General features: G+C 39.1%; 1 protein-coding gene across 1 annotated transcript in view; it reads right to left on the bottom strand.

Moving 5' to 3' along the window:
- amon (prohormone processing protease amontillado) overlaps positions 1 to 21,030 on the bottom strand; it is a 322,809-nt gene that overhangs the window by 23,501 nt on the left and 278,278 nt on the right. Inside the window, exons 9-10 of the mRNA XM_083137814.1 lie at positions 4,190 to 4,402; positions 1,438 to 1,538 (exon numbers count right to left, since the gene is read on the bottom strand). Coding sequence (XP_082993940.1) covers positions 1,438 to 1,538; positions 4,190 to 4,402 — 314 coding nt within the window. The remainder of the gene's footprint in view (positions 1 to 1,437; positions 1,539 to 4,189; positions 4,403 to 21,030) is intronic.

Raw genomic sequence — 21,030 nt, 5'->3', positions numbered from 1 at the left:
GTTCAGGGAATTTCGACGCATCTGGTGAAAGGTTAATGGTAGTTCTCGCTCAAAGTAATTGCTCGCCGAGAATGAGAGAGAGAGAGAGAGAGAGAGAGAGAAAGAGAGACCGACCGTTAGTTCAAGAAAATGAAATTGATTCTCTGCAGAAATTCTCATCGCGCACAGATAGTGTATATCCTTTTTTTCAAGAAAGAAAATCGGTTTTTATCTTTAAATTTGAAAAATCTGGCATTGGGTATAAGTATTTGAAGAACAGTACCACAATTCTTGCGTTTATCGCTCTCGAATTGAAATAATATCTCTAAATTGTGACTACATGTCCTGGAATTTTGAAAACGTCACAGTCTATAATTTGATTTCTTATATAAAAACAAGCTTAACATTATACCACTTATTAACATATATACGAGTACATTTAAGAAGTACTATACTGAGAGAGAAATTTCATTCGTTCAATTCACAATGAAATGTTATGGCTTATACTTTACTAGTGCCATCTGTTGGTGTGTCTATATACATTTTATATATATTCGCCATCTTTGGACAACGTAGGGCATGGTACAGAGATCCAGATGGCTTTCTAAAAATCAAGACGAGAACGAGACAAAATCCTGTGAGACTTCTCGAGACGAGATCCGAGAACGAGACAGAGCCACCTACTATATCAAGAATTGGTGCATGAAACACTTGGCATCGTTTGAGACATTGGCAATAACAGATACGCCAAGCACAATTCTCTCTCATTATAAATAGGTTATATATATCTTGCTTTCCGTAATTAAGTTTATCCATTATACTAAATGCCAGATCAACTGGCGTCTGACCATGGGTGGTATTTCCATCTGCCAATGCGATGTGAAACAAAGTTATTTAACTCGCCTATGGAGTATTGGTAACGTCATAGCCTTGTCATCAAGGGATCCCGGATTCGATACCCGTTGCCCCGATTAGCCTTACTGTGCATAAATTTGAGTTAAGAAAAACTCAAACTCAAAAAGCCGTAGATTGAAACTATGCGCTCACAATACATTTGGCAACGTGGGATGTCTTCATCTAGAGTTTATTTCGTTCTGTGAGCAACGATTGGACCTCTGTGACACGGAAATAAACGAAGAGAGCCGAACACAACCGAACCATTCGCTGATTCGTCTATATCCAACCGCCATTTTGAAAATCGCCTGGTATAGTGGCAAATGCGAACCTATGTAACGTGATTGTAGGCAGTTCTAATAAGCCCTGCACACGATCAATGGCCGTCAGATCTGGAGACGTGGCTGGCCAAGAGTCTCAACGTCACGAACACAGGCCAGGTTAACACTAGCGATATGCGGACCAGCATTGTCTTGGAAAAAAAATTGTCAATTCCACATATGCCTTGAAAAATGGGTTACTATTCTTATCTACACAAATGTACACACACAAATAGACACTTACTTGGCTTCCAGCGCCAAAGCAAACACTCCTGCTGCCTCAGGGGCGGCGGCGGACGTCCCAGAATGTGTTGTTGTGCACTTCCCATACAAGTCAGTGGTGGCCTGCAATGACCATTAACAAATATGTGAAACACGTCAATGGGCTACAGCATAAGCAAACAAATCACAAAACCCAACATCATATTTAAACCAAATTGTCAATAAACACATTTAATATAGCATGAAATGGTTGTGAATGATCGTGAAAACACTGAAAATGTATGCATTTGATTGTAGACCCAAGCAAGGGTCTACATACATAAAGTGGTTAACATGCACCAAAATTCTCATTTTTTTTAAAAAAAATATAATTTTGCCAAGTGAAATGCTATCTATATCTCTTTTCTAATCTTCTAGACAAAAGTTTCTTTGTCTGTTTTTAAATAGATGTATTCTACCCTTACTACATTTAAACACTATATGTTGTTTCAGAGATTCATTATTAGTTATAGTAATAACTCTAGATACCTGTACCTATACAGGCACACACACACACACACACACACACACACACACACACACCCACACACACACACACACACACACACACATATATATATATATATATATCCACAAGCTAGTCGATACAACATTTAAGACGTTCACCAAATTTAATAAATATGACAGCGGAATCATGTATCATTCAAACCCCAGCGTATACAGTTTTTTTTCGAAGGGCCTGGGATTACAGCTGCGTTCTGAGGAGGGTAGGGGATATACTATAATATATTATAATTTCCATTTCCATCCTAAGTTTTCAAAGTTTTTCAAAGACAACAATGGTAATATGGGGTCAAATTTATGGGGGTTGCATTAATCTATTTGTTTTTTCTTCGAGATTTTTATGCTTTCATTTGAAAATTTCAATTCAAAATGTCTGGAGGGGCTGTAGCCACATCAGCTCCGCCCATACGTACGAAAGTGGACTTAGGCGTCTTAGGAAATGAAACCAAGAGCTTCATGTTTGAATGTTTGGAAGTGTTTTTCTTTGTGTTGTTCCATACAGTCCACCAACTCGTAATTCATCCCATCGTCGCGAGTAAGCTAGACTAGGCTTGATCAACCCGTGGAAGAGCGATCTGGTATGCAGAGCGAGTAGTGATGCTGTAGCGTTGTAAAAGGGGCGGAAAGGAGGGAGGCTAAAGGCTTCTTTGGTGCCTTTCTTGCAGTGGGAAACCTATAATCTGATTCGTGAGTGCGTTATTGCAATGGACCATGTCAGTGTGACGTCACGCCGTAAGATTGAGTCCAAGCAAATTTCTCACGTGGTTTTACCCTACGAGATAGCATTGGGTTTTCCATTGGAAAGGGAACTTTAAGAATAAAATTGTGATGTGTGTCGTACATCAATGTAAAGATGAGATTTCGGACAATATGTCCATATATTACACATACCTTAGAGAGGAGAATGAAAAGAATAAATTTATTAGGAAATCGAGTAAAGTTAATGCTCCTAGCGGCTTCCGATCCGTAACAGCAGCCAATAGGCGACGCCGCTGCAGTCACGTGAGGCTGTTTAATTCCCAGAATTCATATCGGCAGCGTCACTGAAGGTGAGCTTGGTTGAGCTTCGGCTGTGTTCGGAAACGGAATAGCTCGATTTTTTTTTAAATGCATGATTTCCTTACTCCATATATTCTTTACCTTATGCTCTGTAAGTAGGGTGACCATAATATTTTAGCCCCAAAACGGGAGATCACAAGGAAGTAAGTTTGCCTCCCTCTTGAAAAATTGATTTGGCCTAATTATAAAATTATTGTTATTATTAACGTATTATTATTATTTGTCATTGAGGTATGGATCATTTTTTTGTAAATTTGAAATTTTGGGTGCGTCAGCACTTATGCTATTTTGCACTCGCTACATTATACGGGGTCCAGCCCCTTACAACAACTAAAATACAACTAAGAGGCTTTAAAGGGGCACTCATCATACATAAGGACAAAACACCCACAGCCGTACGATTATACTGGTCGTAGGACCATACGCCAGAGCCTCGTTAGTCTGCAAAATGCAGGCCAGGGCGTAGACAAATCATTACAACTCGCGACGCGAGCTAACTTAAGCAGTAAATTGCTGTCTGCTAAAAGGTTCTCGATGAAAATCATACACTTTGATCATAATGAAGTGCTTGAAACGAAGTCCATCCACAATAATGTAAACGTAATGTTATTAAAAAATTCCATATCTTTTCATGAAATGTCTCTAAAATTTAGAATTGGTTTTCAAGCTAACTCCTAGTTATAAAACTTTCATGAAACGGGATAAATAGGGTTTCTAATAGTATCGACGGGACGACTGGGACACGCCTCTGAAACGGGACTGTCCCGGTCAAAACGTGACGTATGGTCACCCTATCTGTAAGGTATGTATACAACGACGTATTCTCGGAAATTTCGTCTTTACGTTGATGTACGATACACATCGTAATTTTGTTTCATAACTACCCCTTGCGATGGAAATTCCAATCTGAAAGTATAGGACAAAACCACGTGAGAAACTTGTTTGGACAAATAGTGCTCCGTTGTATGCTGTTGACGTCACCACTAACATGGTCCGTCACGGCAGAAGAAACAGGACGTGGTTCAGTGAAATGGAGGGCGCTCCACTGCTGCTTACTGGCCTTGAGATGCAGCGTGCACCACACGGAGCGCTCGCTTGCCTCCACTAGTGCAAGCGAGTTACCCAAGCAGCTAAGAAGGGCACAGACTCACCACTCCCGTGTTGGGATCCTTCGCTCCGTTGCTGAACGTGGAGGCGAGCGTGGAGGAGCAGCTCTCGTCGTAGTGAGCGTTCTGTCCGTCGTTGATGGCGGAGTTGATGGAGATGGTCCACATGCTGGCCGCGTACCCGTCGCAGTTGCAGTCATCCTCCTCGCCGCCGTCCCCGCTAGCCCACACGTAGATGTTGCCAAGTCCGTTACGACCCTGGAAGAAAACATGGAACTTTGTTAGCGAGCTACTAAAACTAGCAAGTCTATGCTCATCTCAGAATAAGTATTTGAACGATGAATATGTTAGAATTAAGATATAACACTGTTCTCGTGTTATGACATCAATTCTACCAAATGGCGCAATTTGACAGGTTATGGACTAACGACTATTTTCACTGTGGCATTAATATTCCGCTAACTAGATTTCCCTGTATCTAGGAAACAAGAATTTCCTGATGTTGACATAGGCTTTTTCTTCTGTGACCATGCAGAATCAATGTTTATTTAGCTATACCACCATTAAGCCTTGTTTCCATGATATGAAAAACTAAATATGCTGACCAAGGCATACTAGTGAGAAAATGGAAAGAGGCCAAGGAAATAGAGAAGAAAGGTGAAGAAGACACAATGAACTGGAATGGGAGACTGAAGATAAACAAAGAATGGAAGAAGGTGTTAGAAAGAGTGGAAAGGACAAGAGAGAAAGAGGAGAGAAGAAGGAAGAAGAATGAAGAGAAAAGAGCGTGAGATAAAGAGTCCAACCACATTCCAGATGAAATAAATTGTTTAGCCTTTCAGGTGAAAGTACAGTTGACAAGGGAAAGCCACCTGCTAGAATGTTACAGAACAACTTTCTAATAGTCTTGAGGGGAGTTATTTTTGTGTATATATATCGTCCTGTTTTGTACCTTGTTACATTTGTACTTGGTGCAGAGTCTGAAGAAGACCTTGCTAGAAGGTTGAAACGTTACGTTTAGTTAATGTTTTATAAAAAAATAAATTTCTGCCTTGGTCAGCATATTTAGTTTTTTATTTAGCTGTACGAACGCCCACTATATTTGCTGAATTAAGTCATGATAGTGCTACAAACCAATTAACTAAGTGAGTTAGTTCCTGTAGGTCCGAGATGTGTATGTGGCGCCATGGTGGCAAAAACACGAATTAAATTCTGACCCTCTATAATAGCAGAACACTGAACAACGAGTAACGTACAAAAATACCATTAGCTATTCTTTTTAATGTTATGTCATATTTTAAGGATCAACTTACTGAATGCATTTCAAGCATTCGTACGTGTGCATCCTGTATGCAGTGACAAGCTTAGGATTGTGCTATAGGAGTTTTAATTCGTACACAACTGATTCAGATTTTTAAAAAGGAAATGGAGTCGTAAAATATATGTAAGAGGAAACACTAACAATCTCTTATAAATTTTTACATATTTCAGGGAACATTTCCGCATAAAAAATGTAAAAATGTACACGTACAGTCAACGGCAAAGATAACAGTAGGCAAACTGTCCATAAATATTTCTGTTCTCTTTTAATCTACAGTATTAAAACAGCAACATAGGCTGTAAACTAACTAAAGAGTTGTTAGTTTATTCTACAGCCAATGTTGCTTTAAGGCATGTAATTATGTTAATTCTAAACGGATACACCTCTGCGTATTGACGTTTCTATTTCCATCCGTGATCATCACGTTGTGGAAAACACACTAAGTGAAAATGGTGGAAAACTCGCCCACTATTTATTTTACCGTTGGGTCTACCATTGATCCTGACAATAAATGCATCCAGAATTTTTCAGCTCTGGTAATTTTCTTTTAAAAAAATATTTTAAATGCATAGGAAAATTAATAGTAATACCCCACATTCATGAAGATTAAGTTTAAGAAGATTAAGAGGGGCCTTGACCTCCTCCATTAATGCAAGTTTAGAATTCATAAATTGAAGCAGGTTGTTAATTTTTGACGTGTTTATTTGAAATATAATAATTTAACATTTTCAATTTTTTAATATCAGAGGAATGACGCCCCAAAAATCCCTCTGGGCACGCATTTGTGTGTCGCAGTAATGACAATTGATTTGTTTACATATCGAAAAATTAATTTCCCAGTTTTCAAACTAGCAAGAACGAACCATAAACGAAAAATACACAATGTGTCATTAGTTATCGGCGTGACGTATATTCGCTCTATGTTCACATAATTTTTTACACGTTTGACACTGTCCACTTAATAAACAAGAGCCTAATAATCATGGAATCAAATGAACATTTTCTACAAGCTCCGACAGAAAAAAGAGTGTAGCATGTGCATTTTTGCGACAGTGCTGCAGGCGTAATTGGTTGTTTATGTGGCAATTGTTGTCTTCTCTACATGTTTTTCGTTTTTGTTTTCATTTGTTTTTCAAAAAACATAAAAACGCTAATGAAACAGGTCCACATAAATGAAAGGAGAACTGCAATTCACGTTTTCGTTATATACTGCACTAAAGCCATTTATATTGCTGTTATGATTTTGTGGTGCAAGGTATGGCCTTATAGTGTCGGAGTATTGAGTTTAACCTGCGTTTAAAATCAGCACGCATAGATATCGAAATTATTAAATTTATATTCGATTAGGCCAACACATATCCGAAAATGTAACATTTAGATAAAAGCAGGTGTGTGTGTGTTGTTAGTATGATAAAAATATGCACCAGTGAAACAGAAAGTAAAATTCGTGTGGGTATTAATATGTCTGACAAATTTACAATTCATGATGGGTTAAAACAAGGAGATGCATTATCTCCATTGCTCTTTAATTTTGCCTTAGAATATGCTGTTAGGAAGGTAAAAGAAACTAAAGAAGGACTAAAATTAAATGGTGTGACTCAGTTGTTAGCATATGCACATGATGTAGACTTACTGGGTGATGATGTGAATACAATTAAGAATAATGTTAAAATATTTTTCAAAACTGCTAAAGAGATAGGTTTGGAAGTTAACAAAGAGAAAACTAAATATATGCTTACAGGCCGAAACCAAGTGTTAGGTAATAATCAAAATGTAATTATTGATAACAACTCGTTTGAACCAGTTTCCAAATTCAAATACTTAGGAGTAATATTAACAAATGAAAATTATATTAAAGAGGAAATAAAAAGTAGGCTTAATTCAGGAAATGCATGTTACTTCTCTCTTCATAAACTTTTGTCTTCTCATTTAATATCTAAGAAACTAAAAGTTAAAATATACAAAACAGTAATTTTGCCTGTAGTATTATATGGATGTGAAACTTGGTCCCTTACATTGAAAGAGGAACATAAATTGAGAGTGTTTGAAAATAAGATCCTTAGGAAAATATTTGGACCTAAAAGGGATGAGGAGATTGGTGAGTGGAGAAGGTTACATAATTTAGAACTACATAATTTGTATTCATGTCCAGATGTTATTAGAATAATTAAATCAAGAAGACTTAGGTGGGCAGGCCATGTGGCACGAATGGGAGAGGATAGAGGAGTTCACAGGATTCTTGTTGGGAAACCTGATGGTAAGAGACCTGTAGGAAGGCCAAGACGAAGATGGAGGGACAACGTTGAGATGGACCTAAGGGAAATCTGTAGGGATGGAAAAGAGTATATAGAACTTGCTCAAGATAGGGAAAGATGGAAGGCCTGTGTTGCTGAAGCAATGAACCTTCGGGTTTAAGAAGGCTAGGGAGTTAGTTAGTTAGTGTGTGTGTGTGTGTGTGTGTGTGTTATCTGAAGTAGTCGCATATTAACGATTTCATTGCTGTATGGTCCTGGAAAGAATTTTTAGACATATCTAAATGAGTAAGCAGTAGCTAATAGCTATGCCAATATTGAACTGCGATACCCAAGTCTGGATACTATTGTACACGAGAGGAAGAAAGTCCCACCAAATTGAAAACTGTCAACAGTGAGGTTCGTCCAACAACAACAACAACAAACTTTTAAAATAGGATATTGCGTGGTCTGCACACAAAAACATTGTACAACATCCAGCAAAGAAAACCATCCAAATCATACTGAATCATATCCCGAAGTTTTAAACTTATTTGCTTTGGTTTTTTACAGTAATTGCAAGGTTCAAAGCGCAGTTCACACTGAATTTATATACTTTTTGGAGTTCAAACTCCATAACAAAAATTTCAATACATATTTGAATGTATTATGTCAATATCCAAGACAACAGGTGGCAATCACAGAATTAAGATTGAGATATAAAAGAAGATGCTAAGTTTATGGAAGATACTATTTTAAAAAAGAAGAGGCATACATACAGGGTGGCGCATATTGCATCCACCAATTTGAATTGGCAATCTTGCCAGCATGCATGTGCGCATGCGCTGTATACCTACATCCGTGGAGAGTTGGGAGTCAGGCAATTAGTATACCATGGGACTTTGGCCGGTGCAGACGCTTATTGTGGCGGTGGAAGCCTTCATCCAACTGCGGCGGAGCAATAAAGATCACCATTCATCTGTTCCAGAGACACACAGCATTCTGAGGTGTGTTAGACAGTGGAGAACCACGGGTAATGTGAACCGTCAGTCGCCGTGAAATACGCGCTATTCCACAGGACATGTCGAGACGCGCGTCATGAAAGCCTTCCCGCATCGCCACGAACAGTGCATCCAAGCAGAAGGAGGACATTTAGAGGACGTCATTTTCAATGTGAACTGATGTCTTTATTGCCATATTATACACTATATTAATTTTCAATATGTATATTTTTATTGCATAACCAGTTAAAGTTACTGCAAGCACTCGACGTCTTTCCGTTGTCATTGGAAGTTGGTAGATACAATATGCGCCACCCTGTATTGTATATATTATACGTAATGCATAATAAACATTGGGCTCAAGGTAAGCCATTACGATTTAATTTTTGTTTTCATGTCCTGAGACGGCTCAGTGCAGGCATAATTTAAGGAGAGTCTATAACTCCACAGCGAATGCAGATTGGGCAGGTTACGGTGACGTGGTAACCTTGACTCAGAAAGGAACAGTCACAACGACACACAAAGCATTAACAACAAAATACATGGGTCCAACAAAACACGTGAAAGGTACCTTACCTGCTGTGGAAAGTAAAGATGGATGACTATACACAAGTATTTTGATTTTCCTTCATATCATAACTCAACGCATGAATACTGTTAGATATCGTGGGGTTTGTTATATTGACATATTTACAAAAAAGGACTTAATTTTGGTCTCTAGCAAGGGGTTCCTATTTCAGTATTCCCGGTTTCCTGTATCAGAAAGTAATGTCTGGACTCGTGTATCCAATGACTTCACAAGCACAAAAGGCCGCTAAAATATATGTGTGCCTCCCACAGGAATTAACCGTCTGAAATAATATGAAAAAGCAAGTGTGTAGATTAAACAGGAAAACAATATCCCGATTGGGTCATTGTTAGGTCACAAAAATAGAAAGCTACTTCAGCCTCTTCTTTGAAAGCAGATATCCTCTTCTCACCTCGCAGTACTGCACTGAAACTACGTCGAGCCCTTTTCTCTCAGCCCTTTGAAATCTTTCTCTCCCTCTCTCTCTCCTTCCCTACGCGGAGCAGCCAAGATCATCCACAAAGATATAGCTCATGAACTCTAGAACCCTGTATTAACTGAAAATTACACATGACAGTACCGACGTAACCATCATGTGTGAAGTATATCCTCTTCAAATGGTGAAGATATTCTTAAGACACACAGAGAAGTTCTATTGCTCCCTTAAAAAATACTAACTAACTAACTCTCTAGCTTCTTAAACCCGAAGATTTATGGCTGCAGCAAAACAAGCCTTCCATCTGTCCCTATCCTGGGCAAGATCAATCCAATCTTTTCCATCTTTACCGATTTCCTTTAGGTCCATCTCAACATTATCCCTCGAGCTTCGTCTTGGCCTTCCTACTGGTCTCTTACCATCAGGTTTCCCAACAAAAATACTGTAAACTCTTCTATCCTCCCCAATTCGTGCCACATGGCCTGCCCACTTAAGTCTTCTTGATTTAATTATTCTAATATCTGATTGATTGAGTTGGTTCCAAAATCCCTATCAAAACTAATGTGTGACATAATATTTTCTGAAAAAAATTATATTTTATCTAAATATCACTGACTTTTCTCAATATTTATTGTCTCCAAGTAAACAAAATCATTGATATTTTCCAGTTTGTGGTTTCATAATACTGACTGCATTCTTGTGAAAATCACGCACTATTTCCTTTGTATTTTCATAACATTGACTATATTCTTGTGAAAATCAGAACGTCGGTTACTTCATAATGCATTGTCTTCATGTAAGTACTATCCTTAAAGTACCTTTTGTTCAACTACAACAGGGAAGAAGCAACACGTAATTTGATGCACTCTATTATACATCTCGCTCAAGGAGATTCCCTGGGCCCGTTTTGGAATGACGTCATCAACCCCTTTTGCACCGGGGAGAGTGCTCCATTGTTGTAATTGTCTTAGCTTCACTTCAAGAACAATTTGCATAAACAAGGAGGCGAGTTTCTAAGTCTAGCAAGCGGCGAGGTAAACGCTTCGTGCGAGATCGAGTTTCCAACTTTCTAAACACCAGTCGTCACTGCTTCATGTTCACTCTGGCGGAAAGATGTTGTTGCTATGTGTCACGGATTTCTGAGTAAAGTACCTAGGGACCAGATGTAATAACATTACACGATTATCCCTTTCGCGTTAACTTCAGGTCTTTGGTTAATTCCAGTAGTGGGGGTCACATTCGCGTTTATCTGTACAGCGAACATGCTTATTTAATTTTGCAGTACATTCCTTTACGCAGTGTGCGAATTAACGGGGGAATGTCATGGATTTCCCCTCACAAGTTTTTTTATCCCAGGCAGAAGAAAAAAATTAAATCCCTGCTAGGGATGTTTTATAGCACAAAATAGAATTGAAAGCATGTATACCATTAATTAACTACGGAACACTGAAAAATCATTCGGGAAACCGTTAAAACAATTGCATCCTACTTCGCATCTAACGTTCTTTCTTAAATATCCCATTGTTTACTTGTTTACATTGTCGATGGTGCAGAATAGGTTTTCCAAAAAGCTTCCAGACTAGCTCCCTTGCTCTGTCCACTGTTAAACTACGAAAACCTGCCGCCATGGCAAGTAGATTTGATTTCATCATGTACTGTTACCCCAGAGGTACAGAGACCAGGAACTCCAACAACATGTGAGACTTTTCGGAGTCACACCAGACTTCATCTTCATGGACGATAATGCACGTGCGCTTCGAGCCAAACTGGTGGATGACTTTCTTGAAGGTGAAGAAATCTACCGCATGGACTGGCCAGCGAGATCTCCAGACATAAACCCTACAGTGCGTTAAGGAGACGAGTTGCAGCCCGCCAGCCTCCAAGGATAATTCCACAGTTGCGCACTGCTCTTAATGGAGAGTGGAACCAGCTGCTCGTAGAGCTCTTGAACACTTCGTAGTAGAGAGGTGTGTGTGGCCGTTAGGGGTACCCACACCCCGTATTTACTTGATGAGGAAGTGTTATTTTTTTGCATGTGTATGAGTCTTTTCAATAAAAAAACACAATTGCCACTTTCATGTATTCTACTCTATCGTATATCAGATAACATTTTGATTAATTTTTACTGTTTTGTGCAGTTCTGACCCTTCATTAATAATATATTTTCTCATATGCTGAACTTTTGGATACTAGTGTACATGTGTATAATTTTTCTTGAGGGATTTAACTAAAAACATAATCGAAGCTACACATTTAGCTCAGCATGTTCCCTCGTACGTTTCCTATTTATATTTCCGTTATTCTAAATCGCATTTATACCCCTTGGGCTAATCGTGACGACGAGGAAGGGGGTATGATTGGACAAACCAATGATACATTCAAGCCTGACCAGGATTCGAATATGGAACCTTTCGCTTCTTACTGTGTTGCGCTGACCACTCCGCCACGGAGGCTATAGGGCGAAGAAAAGGGGAAAGTGTTTCAGTTTTCAATCCTGACAAGCAAGAAAATTCTTCCACACTTTAGGAACGTTTTGCAAAAGTTTCCATAACTTTTACGGACCTAAGTTGATTTCCCTGACTTTTCCAGGTTTTCCACGATTTTCCGCTCAGTGGAAAATCTAAATTAGATTCGCCTGTCGCAAGCATGAACAAGAACAAACGTGCTGCACGTCTAAAGCCTTACGTGAATAATCCCTCAGCTGAGGCAACTTCCCTATGATCGCCATGAAAGGATGATATGAGACAATGCATCCCGTCTCCATAATCCCTTCAGATATTAATCTCCCAAGGAACAAAATCCAGTGCAACGTAACAAGCGTTTCCACTCGGACGATAGTTTCATTTTGTCTGGAACTAATTCTACGGCAACGTGAAACGACAGGGGTTGACGGGAAAGGATGTATTCAAAGAGATTAGGGAAGCGTAAGATGTCTTTCATCTATTAATCTGCAACCATTCCGACGAACCGGTTGTAAAATCTCACATAACTGTGCAACAACGGTACTTGTATGTAACGACAAAATTTGAACAAAGCATTATTACAAAGGGTAGAAAAATACGCCAGGTCACCACGACGCAAGAGAATTTTCAAATTCAGTTATAAAAAATGATTTTTAAAAATATTTCAAGTTTGCTTATGAAAATGTCCATTGCCTTTATATAGAAAAGCTAGTACAGCATGCGTTTTTTATGGTTTGTGTGTTTACTTTATTACTAAATCAGAATAATAATTACACAATTATTATTTCTTTACTGTTGCTGGCCGAATTTTAAAATCTCTGGCAATATGGTAGAGTGGTCCACATATTACATAGAATGTATTACATACGCTCTTATCAGTTGAGCCCAGTGATGTGCGTCTACGCGTAAACAACTATAGTCTACATTCTACACGTAGACTATATTATGCACGTAGATTACGTAATCTATGTAAACTACATGGCGAAAGGTGATAACTTAGCAAAGGGCGCCGTGGAATTAAAATAAAATTATACTGCGTATCAGTTGCTGATGTGCGAGGAGAACTTTTCATACTCTTTCTTCCAAATTCGAACAATTTATCACCTAGGAAGAAACCTAATATAGGAAATATTCTAGTGTTTTATGGGAAAAAGCACTCTTACCTCACGACTGCCATCTGTTGTTGTTTTTTGCATACTATTTATCTTCCTCCATAGTTGATAATACAAGAGAAGAGACATTTTGTTGTAAATAGGATTCTTTTCGTTTCGTTAAGAACCAATACAGTTGAAAATGTCACTTTCCTTTCATGAAACCCTTGAAAATTAATTTTAATGCACTTTAGATTGTCTACGTAGTGTATGTAAACTACAACCCAATGTAATCTACGCTTAGATTACGTGTAGACAACGTACGTAGACGTAAACTTATAGTCTACGGCACATCACTGCTTCCTTAGGAAGACCACTCTGAGGCAAGAATTAATTACTTTTAATCCAGTTTTGTATTAATTAAATTAAATGTATTAAGATCACATTTCAAAACGTGTAGCTTTATTTTAGTTGTATTCATGGCTTTCTTAGATCATATTTGCCAAAAAAAGAACTCTTGTGAAAAGTAGGGCTGGCGCCTGAATTAGTTTTAGATTTCTCTACCCCTGATTATTACTATTTCTATATGTTAAATTCTGGGAAAACTTTGCAATCAAACGTTGAAATTATATAATGAAGTTTCAGAAACAGTGTGTCCTATTTATTTATTTTTTAGTGAAAATTGGTGTGAACGAAGATTATTTCCTGTTTAGATGCTTGTATTTCTTCAAATAATACGGAATATTTTATACGAAAATTTGTTGTAGGAAACTGGTGTTTACAGAATTATTCCAGTTTGTATCATTAACTGTGATCATTCCACTAGTACACATCTAGATTCCTCTCCTACGACCACAATGGAAGATAATTATGAAAGTGCTATTATCGCTATTTTGAGATTGAATTAGGAATGTTGAAAGTAGAGGATATCACTGGAAGTATCCACGGTGCTACACCCACACACACTGAGAGAGAAAGAGAATGTGTGCTGAAAGTAAATAAATGTCATTCAATAATTTCTTACAAGATAAATTTATGTATGCACCCCTCACGAAAATATTTTAGTATCAATACTGGGTAACAGTTCGTTATATCGGAGACACATTAAAATCGGATATTTTGTGTTTCTCATGGTTCGTACTTGCGAATTGTGTATTGCGGAACATAGTTCAAGGTGCCATTATGTTTTTTTACACGAAAACGAACACAATTTTTCACATAGAGAGTAGTTTTTGTTATTCCTTTTTTCGCTTCCCTAACACACAATATGGCGGGCACACGTTGACTACCGTTGTCGATATGCAGTGTTTCCAACTTTATTCACCGAAAAATATCTACTATCGTATTCGTCACGTGTGCAAATTGCACATTATGCACGGATAGCTGACGGATAGCCCCACGAACCATTCACGGATAGCCCCACTAACCATTTCCGATAAGGTTAGGTTAGATTTGGTTAGGTTAGGCAAGCATAGTTAAAACAAAAGGGTTGGAAACACTGACAGGGGGTTACGTATGGAGCATCCGGTTCACGTAGGAAAGCAATGGCAATTCTGCGTCGGTGAGATATTTCTCTTGCAAAATACATGATTTCCCGGTCAAATAGATTCCACGATGAAAGAAAATACCTCTACGAACGTTAGAAACCTTAGAGAAACTCATTTCCGTAAGGAGTTTCTTGTGAAAAATGAAGAAATGTGTCTCCGATATAACGAACTGTTACCCAATACTGCTGCTTGTCAATCATGACAATCACATATACTCTATGTATCCTGTATTCGGAAGCATGTGCTTTCCAGTTTGTAAAGACCCAACAAATGTTAATATCATTTTATTTTCATTTCTATAAAAATGAGCCAAATTTGTGTTGAAGAAGAAAAAAGTTAATAATGTGCATGAAAGTGACACAATCTTGGTCCAATCAAAGGTGAAACAGTAAATGTATCACAAATGTTTGCGTAAGGGATGAAATATTTTATTTTGTATTTTGTACATTATTTTAGTACTTTCTTGTAGTAACTGAAAAGAGTAGATTTCCTTGAAAATACATAATACATTTCTTCTTACGTCTGAATTCAGCAATTGATGACATGCACCCTCCTGTGATCCAAGGAAAAAATTTAGTTCTTCATATTATAACTCCCAAAGATCATAAACTTCACAGCTCATGCACTAATTTCAGTAATGCGCACAGCAGAGACTCTGGTGGCAGTCTTCCGAACTAACGGTGTATTTGACGTTAAAATTCCATTTCACGAAATACGGGAAGAGCATCGAATTGATACACATTTCTGTATGTTGATTGATCAAAGCATCAAATATTTATCAATAGTTCGCTGCAAAACAAGCAATTTGGCAGTTTTAGAGACGGGGAAAAAGCAAAAAGAATAGAAAAAAAATGAAGACCGGCTCTGCGTATGAAAGTTTAATAAATATTGACCTACGTGCTCTGTCGTTCGTTTATGCTCACTCGAGCTCGCCAATTTTACGAAATCCTTTGTGACACAGCAAATATCCATTAGCTGGGGCATGTGTGACGTCATATAAAGAGATAGTGAGTGAGAGAGAGAGAGAGAAACGTTTTTCCCCCACTTAATCCTTCGTGAGTGAACATTCGAAAATTAGGTGGAGCCTATATGTGTACAGAGTTCTTAATAAGGCCACCGGGATATCATCATTAAACGAAACATTCTCGTAATTAATGGGGGAAAAGTTTCCAAAGCTCGAGCATCTGGTGCAGCAACATTTTTAGGATCTGCAGATCTGTGAACTCTTCCTACAGTCTACAAACTTTCAGTACTGGGACCAATGGAACCTTTTTCATGGCTCCAAATCAGTTATTTACTGATTTATCCGCCATGTTTTAATTTGGCCATTTTGCCCTACTTTCAACCAGCCATAGCAATTCAATTTTGCCCTACTTTCAACCAGCCATAACAAAATCAATTTTGCCCTACTTTCAACCAGCCATAACAAAATCAATTTTGCCCTACTTTCAACCAGCCATAACAAAATCAATTTTGCCCTACTTTCAACCAGCCATAACAAAATCAATTTTGCCCTACTTTCAACCAGCCATAACAAAATCAATTTTGCCCTACTTTCAACCAGCCATAACAGAATCAATCATTCTTAACCATTTAATGCTTTTCTACATTAAGAATTATTTCTTTAAACTATTTATGCCCCAAAACATCCTACTTTGTGTCTGTAAGCAATTTCGAATCATGTTAGATTGTCAACTTTCTACTTCAAATCCACTTGGGGTTACATTTTTTAAAAACAATTTGAAATTCTCTCTTTAGTTTTGCCTGATTCATTCCCTTAATATATTTCAGATCAGACCCAGGCTATCTCATTTTTCCCTAAAGCTATGCCGTGTTTTTTTAAGGTTCCTGTCATGGCACTGTATTGCATTGTAATTTCTTGCACGTAATGCAATAACAAATTAAATATTGGCTTTATAGAGAACATATTTTGCTTTAATATCGGTTAATAGATGGCTTAGCGAGATAGAAACACGAAAACAGGTTTATATTATCAACTTTGGTTGCAACACAGTTGAACCCGAAATCTCTTGATTACAAAGCAAACACCGTTACTCCTGCTCCATCGGGGTAAAATATTACCTAAACCAAATTCATTTCGCTATGCGACTTCTACAGATATACGAAACTGATTCGTCTTGCTTATTTATAGATTAGTCATACACTTTGTTTATAATAATAACATTTACAAAGTCAATTCATTGGTGGCAACCGTGAGCATATGCTGCGTGCTTGCATACCGCTATTCACGATAACATTAAAATTTTCGAGCGTTCGTAGTGTCGAAATGAGGCGTCAAACAGAAAAACTCCATTAAGAGAAGTTGTTGGTATATAATGTTTATTGGCATGCTGTATATATTGTTTACACAACATGTTTCAAGACCAGAGATCGAAAAGTTGGGGCCTCCCCGATGGCGTAGTGGTAACGTCGTCGCCTTGTAATCAAGTGGCCCCGGGTTCGATACTCGGTGGATGCACATTGCACAGTGATTTCGATCACAGTTTAAACTGTAGGTTCAGTTCCGATTAGCCTATCTGTGTAAGAAATGGACTTAACACAACAATTGATACAAAACAAACAAGCAATTCGAGACCAAAATTTGTTCTTCCATATCGAAAAAAAGACAGGGATTTTGAAATCAAGACAAGACCAGAATTTCACAGTCTCTCGTCGCGATAATATCCGTATCATCACCGGATCGTGGCTTTGCAAGAGAAAAATATGTTACTTTGAGGATAGGGTAAGACCCGAGTTGTTTCTGCCGAGTCCAGGATAACAACTTCCGGTTGAACCCATCCATGCGATGAACTCCAAGCCTTCTTAATCCGAACATTTGCATGATGGAATCCAGGAAAACTTGTCAGGCTAAAAAACCCTCTCCACCCCCCCGATAAAACCGGCTGGTTACGCAAAAGAGAACATGGAATTTATTCAACCGAGTATAACACACTGGTCTACAGGAATTCGCCGCTATCGATCGCTGGAAACAACACCCTATCCCCTCCAGCATTTGGTGGAGACGAGGTAGGGAGATGGATTCGAGGCCGTCCCAAGAGAACCTCTTCTATCGTCGGGTGATGATGGAGTTCGGGCGCTGGAAGCGATGATTTTTTTTTCCTGAACCGAGGAAAATTTTCTGAGATAATAGCAGGGGAAGGTTTACCCGATTCAGAAGTAGCTGTACCCAGCGACACGTTTAGGAGGGAAATTAATTTTTCGGGAAATTCTGAGCCTTGCCCTGCGGATGAGAACATCAATCATATCAGCGGAGAGGTAAGCGGGATTGAGAAGGATGAGACCGGATAATTGTTTACCGACAGTAAACCCTCCCTCCCAGAGACACACTATCCTTCTAAGGTAATTTGAAAACTGAAACCGGTCTGTGCGACGAGGTGATTTGCTGAGACGCCATAGGTTTCATGTACGAATCCTGGGCAAAGTATGGCTGATACATTTAGTTTGTTAGTTTCATCACTAGGTAGCCGTGGCGGAGTGGTTAGCACAGTGCGCTACGATGCCGCGGGCCCCGGGTTCGAATCAAGGCCTGGGCGTTCTTTGTGAGTCTCACTTGTCCAGTCTTACTGTGGGCGGCCTACATGCTGGCAAGGGAAGTGGAGAGCGGGGAAACTACCAATCCAGCGGGTGTTGTCCTAATTGCGAACAGTCCTAGTTGCGAACAGTCCTAATTGCGAACACTTGCTGCCTGAACAGGAATATACTCGAAGGACTGTGTCCTAATCGCGAACACATTTTTCTGCCTTGGGAACTACAACTTTCTCTCCCACTTACCGAGTCTATTTAACAATTTTTTTATTATTATTTTAAAGGCACCCAGTTTCAGACTTGAGACTGATCAGTGTTTTGTTGGATCATAGAAAATTCGACATGATTAATGTTGTCGCCAAAGTATATATAATTTAATAATGAAAGTGTGGCCTATTTTTTTTTACCTTGGATGGATTTACAAAGCAGAAGACCGCGATATGTCAATCAGGTTGGCTATTGTTGTTAGTCAAACCAGCTGTCTCTCTGCTTCACTATCTTATCTGTTTTTGAAAACAGGTTTTTCAGTTTCATGTGTTCGCAATTAGGACATGAAATTATTTCTCACTTTTATGTGTTCTCAATTAGGACAATTAGGACTGTTCGCAATTAAGACTGTTCGCAATTAAGACTGTTCGCAATTAAGACTGTTCGCAATTAAGACACAACCATCCACCGTGATAAGTAACACAGCAGCCTGTAGAACGAGGTGCGCGCAGCATGCCCTCTCTCGACGTCGTAACTCTCGGCTCCACCGCTGTTGTCTGGTTGGTCTTCCCCGCTCCCAACTTACCTTGCCAGCATGTAGGTCGCCCGCCGTAAGAATAGACAAGAGCTATAGTCGCGCATCGTCTTGAGCTCCCTCGTCTAATGACAATGACGTCACTAAAAATGTTCTCGTTGTTAGGTTAGGCTTGTTAGGTGTAATTCTCCTACCATAAAAAAAAATACATTTTCGATGAAGCCACGAAACATTGGCATAAACATAACATGCCTAATCAAAGAACGCTCTGACGTCAGTGAGACGCGTTCTTTGCGAGTGTCGCTTCCAAAAGTGGCAGAAAAGCGAACTAAAATCAGTCAATCAATAAATCAATATCATCAGCTTATAGGGACGATTGACTAGTAGCAACACTAACACGCGCCACCCGCCACTGCCCACAGCCGAAGAAACAAAATAATTGGAATTACATAATTTGAAACTGCCATGTACAAGTTTCGCATTGAACCTCTGGGAAATGTTTGGAAGTAAACTTCGAAATGACATCACAAGGTGGAGACTGCATATCTACTTTTATATGAGTAAATACACATGTAGGTGTTAAAGAATAATAATTTTCTTCTGATATGTTTCGGTTTCTCTCATAAGGAGCTACAATTAATGTTCGGTGAGTTCATTAATTTTACTTCCATGTTCGTAACCTCTGTGTATTAGTATGGAGCACTATGTAGAACTTATCTAGTCTCGAGTTTAAGGTGCACGATTGAAGATGGCCGGTGCTATTTTAAACTCAAATTGAACTGCAGTGTTCACTGAGTCATATGTTGATTTATTCTGTTAGTGTTTGAGGTCCACTTTATGCACAGTAAGGCTAATCCCGACTGAACCTACAGTTTAAAGTGTGATCGGAAGCAGTGGGTATCGAACCCGGGACCGCGTGATTACAAGGCGAGGACATTACCACTACGCCATCGGAGAGACCCATATTTATACCCTGTCCCGGATTTCTCTGGAGCAAGGGCGCGCAGAGCGGCAGAGAAGGGGAGGAAATCGAGTGGACAGAGCGAAGCAGTGCACACTGATGCGAAGGCTGGTAACTCCAGTCGCTCCCCCCATGCAATCCCGTTCCCTCTCACGTGTTAATTGGTGGAGCCGTCTCGCGTCACTACTTGCGCAGAGCCTTCTTTTCGTTGCTCCAGAGATAGCCGGAACAGGGTACATGTATGTGTATGTTTTGTGTACGTTAACAAATCTTATTGAATAATTTATTTCAACATATTATTATGTACCTCCACCTGCCACTCAGACTTTCTTGCCTCATACCCCTCCACTCTCTCCGACTTTTTCAAATTGATTGAACGAATGCTTAGATGTGAGTGTTTCTTGTTTGTGGCTGGTTAAAATGCCGAGAAACTGTTCAGGAGAGCAGAAACCGTAGCAGTCTGTGCAACAGAGACAACAGCATGCTCATGTCTTCGTCAGTTGGGAGTGTTTCATTTCGATCCGAGGGAGAAAGGAAGGAGGGGGAGATGTCGCTGTGACGGATTAGCACGTCGCATCTCAAGACAGGAAGCGGGAGAAAGCTTTCTCCCCTCCTTCTTTCTTCTCCCACGATGGGGAACCACAAATGTAACAGTCGTTCTTGAAATGTCAAAGTTGTTCTCCAGATGAAAGTAATAAAGAGAAGATGTTGGCTATGTTTTATTTCAACTAAACGTCACCTTCTTTTTACGATTTCCAACGTAACTGTTCAGTAAATCATCCATCTTAGAAGAATCCTGTGTTTATTTCATTGCCAAGTTGGCAACTCTGTTACGCTTGTCATTTGTTTAGAAGTGTATCAAACTTCGCTATCTGAAACTCACAAGCCCAATCTCCTTGGTGGGGCACGTTGTAACAATTGCATGGTTACCTTTGTTCTTTAATTTCTCACAAACGGCTCATAGTTTGTTATCAGTTATT

The sequence above is a fragment of the Lepisma saccharinum genome, chromosome 16 (assembly GCF_977018435.1).
Source record: "Lepisma saccharinum chromosome 16, izLepSacc3.1, whole genome shotgun sequence".
NCBI classification, from domain to species: Eukaryota; Metazoa; Arthropoda; class Insecta; order Zygentoma; family Lepismatidae; genus Lepisma; species Lepisma saccharinum.
Note: the sequence above shows the minus strand (reverse complement) of the source record. Positions and strands in the feature narration are given on the sequence as shown.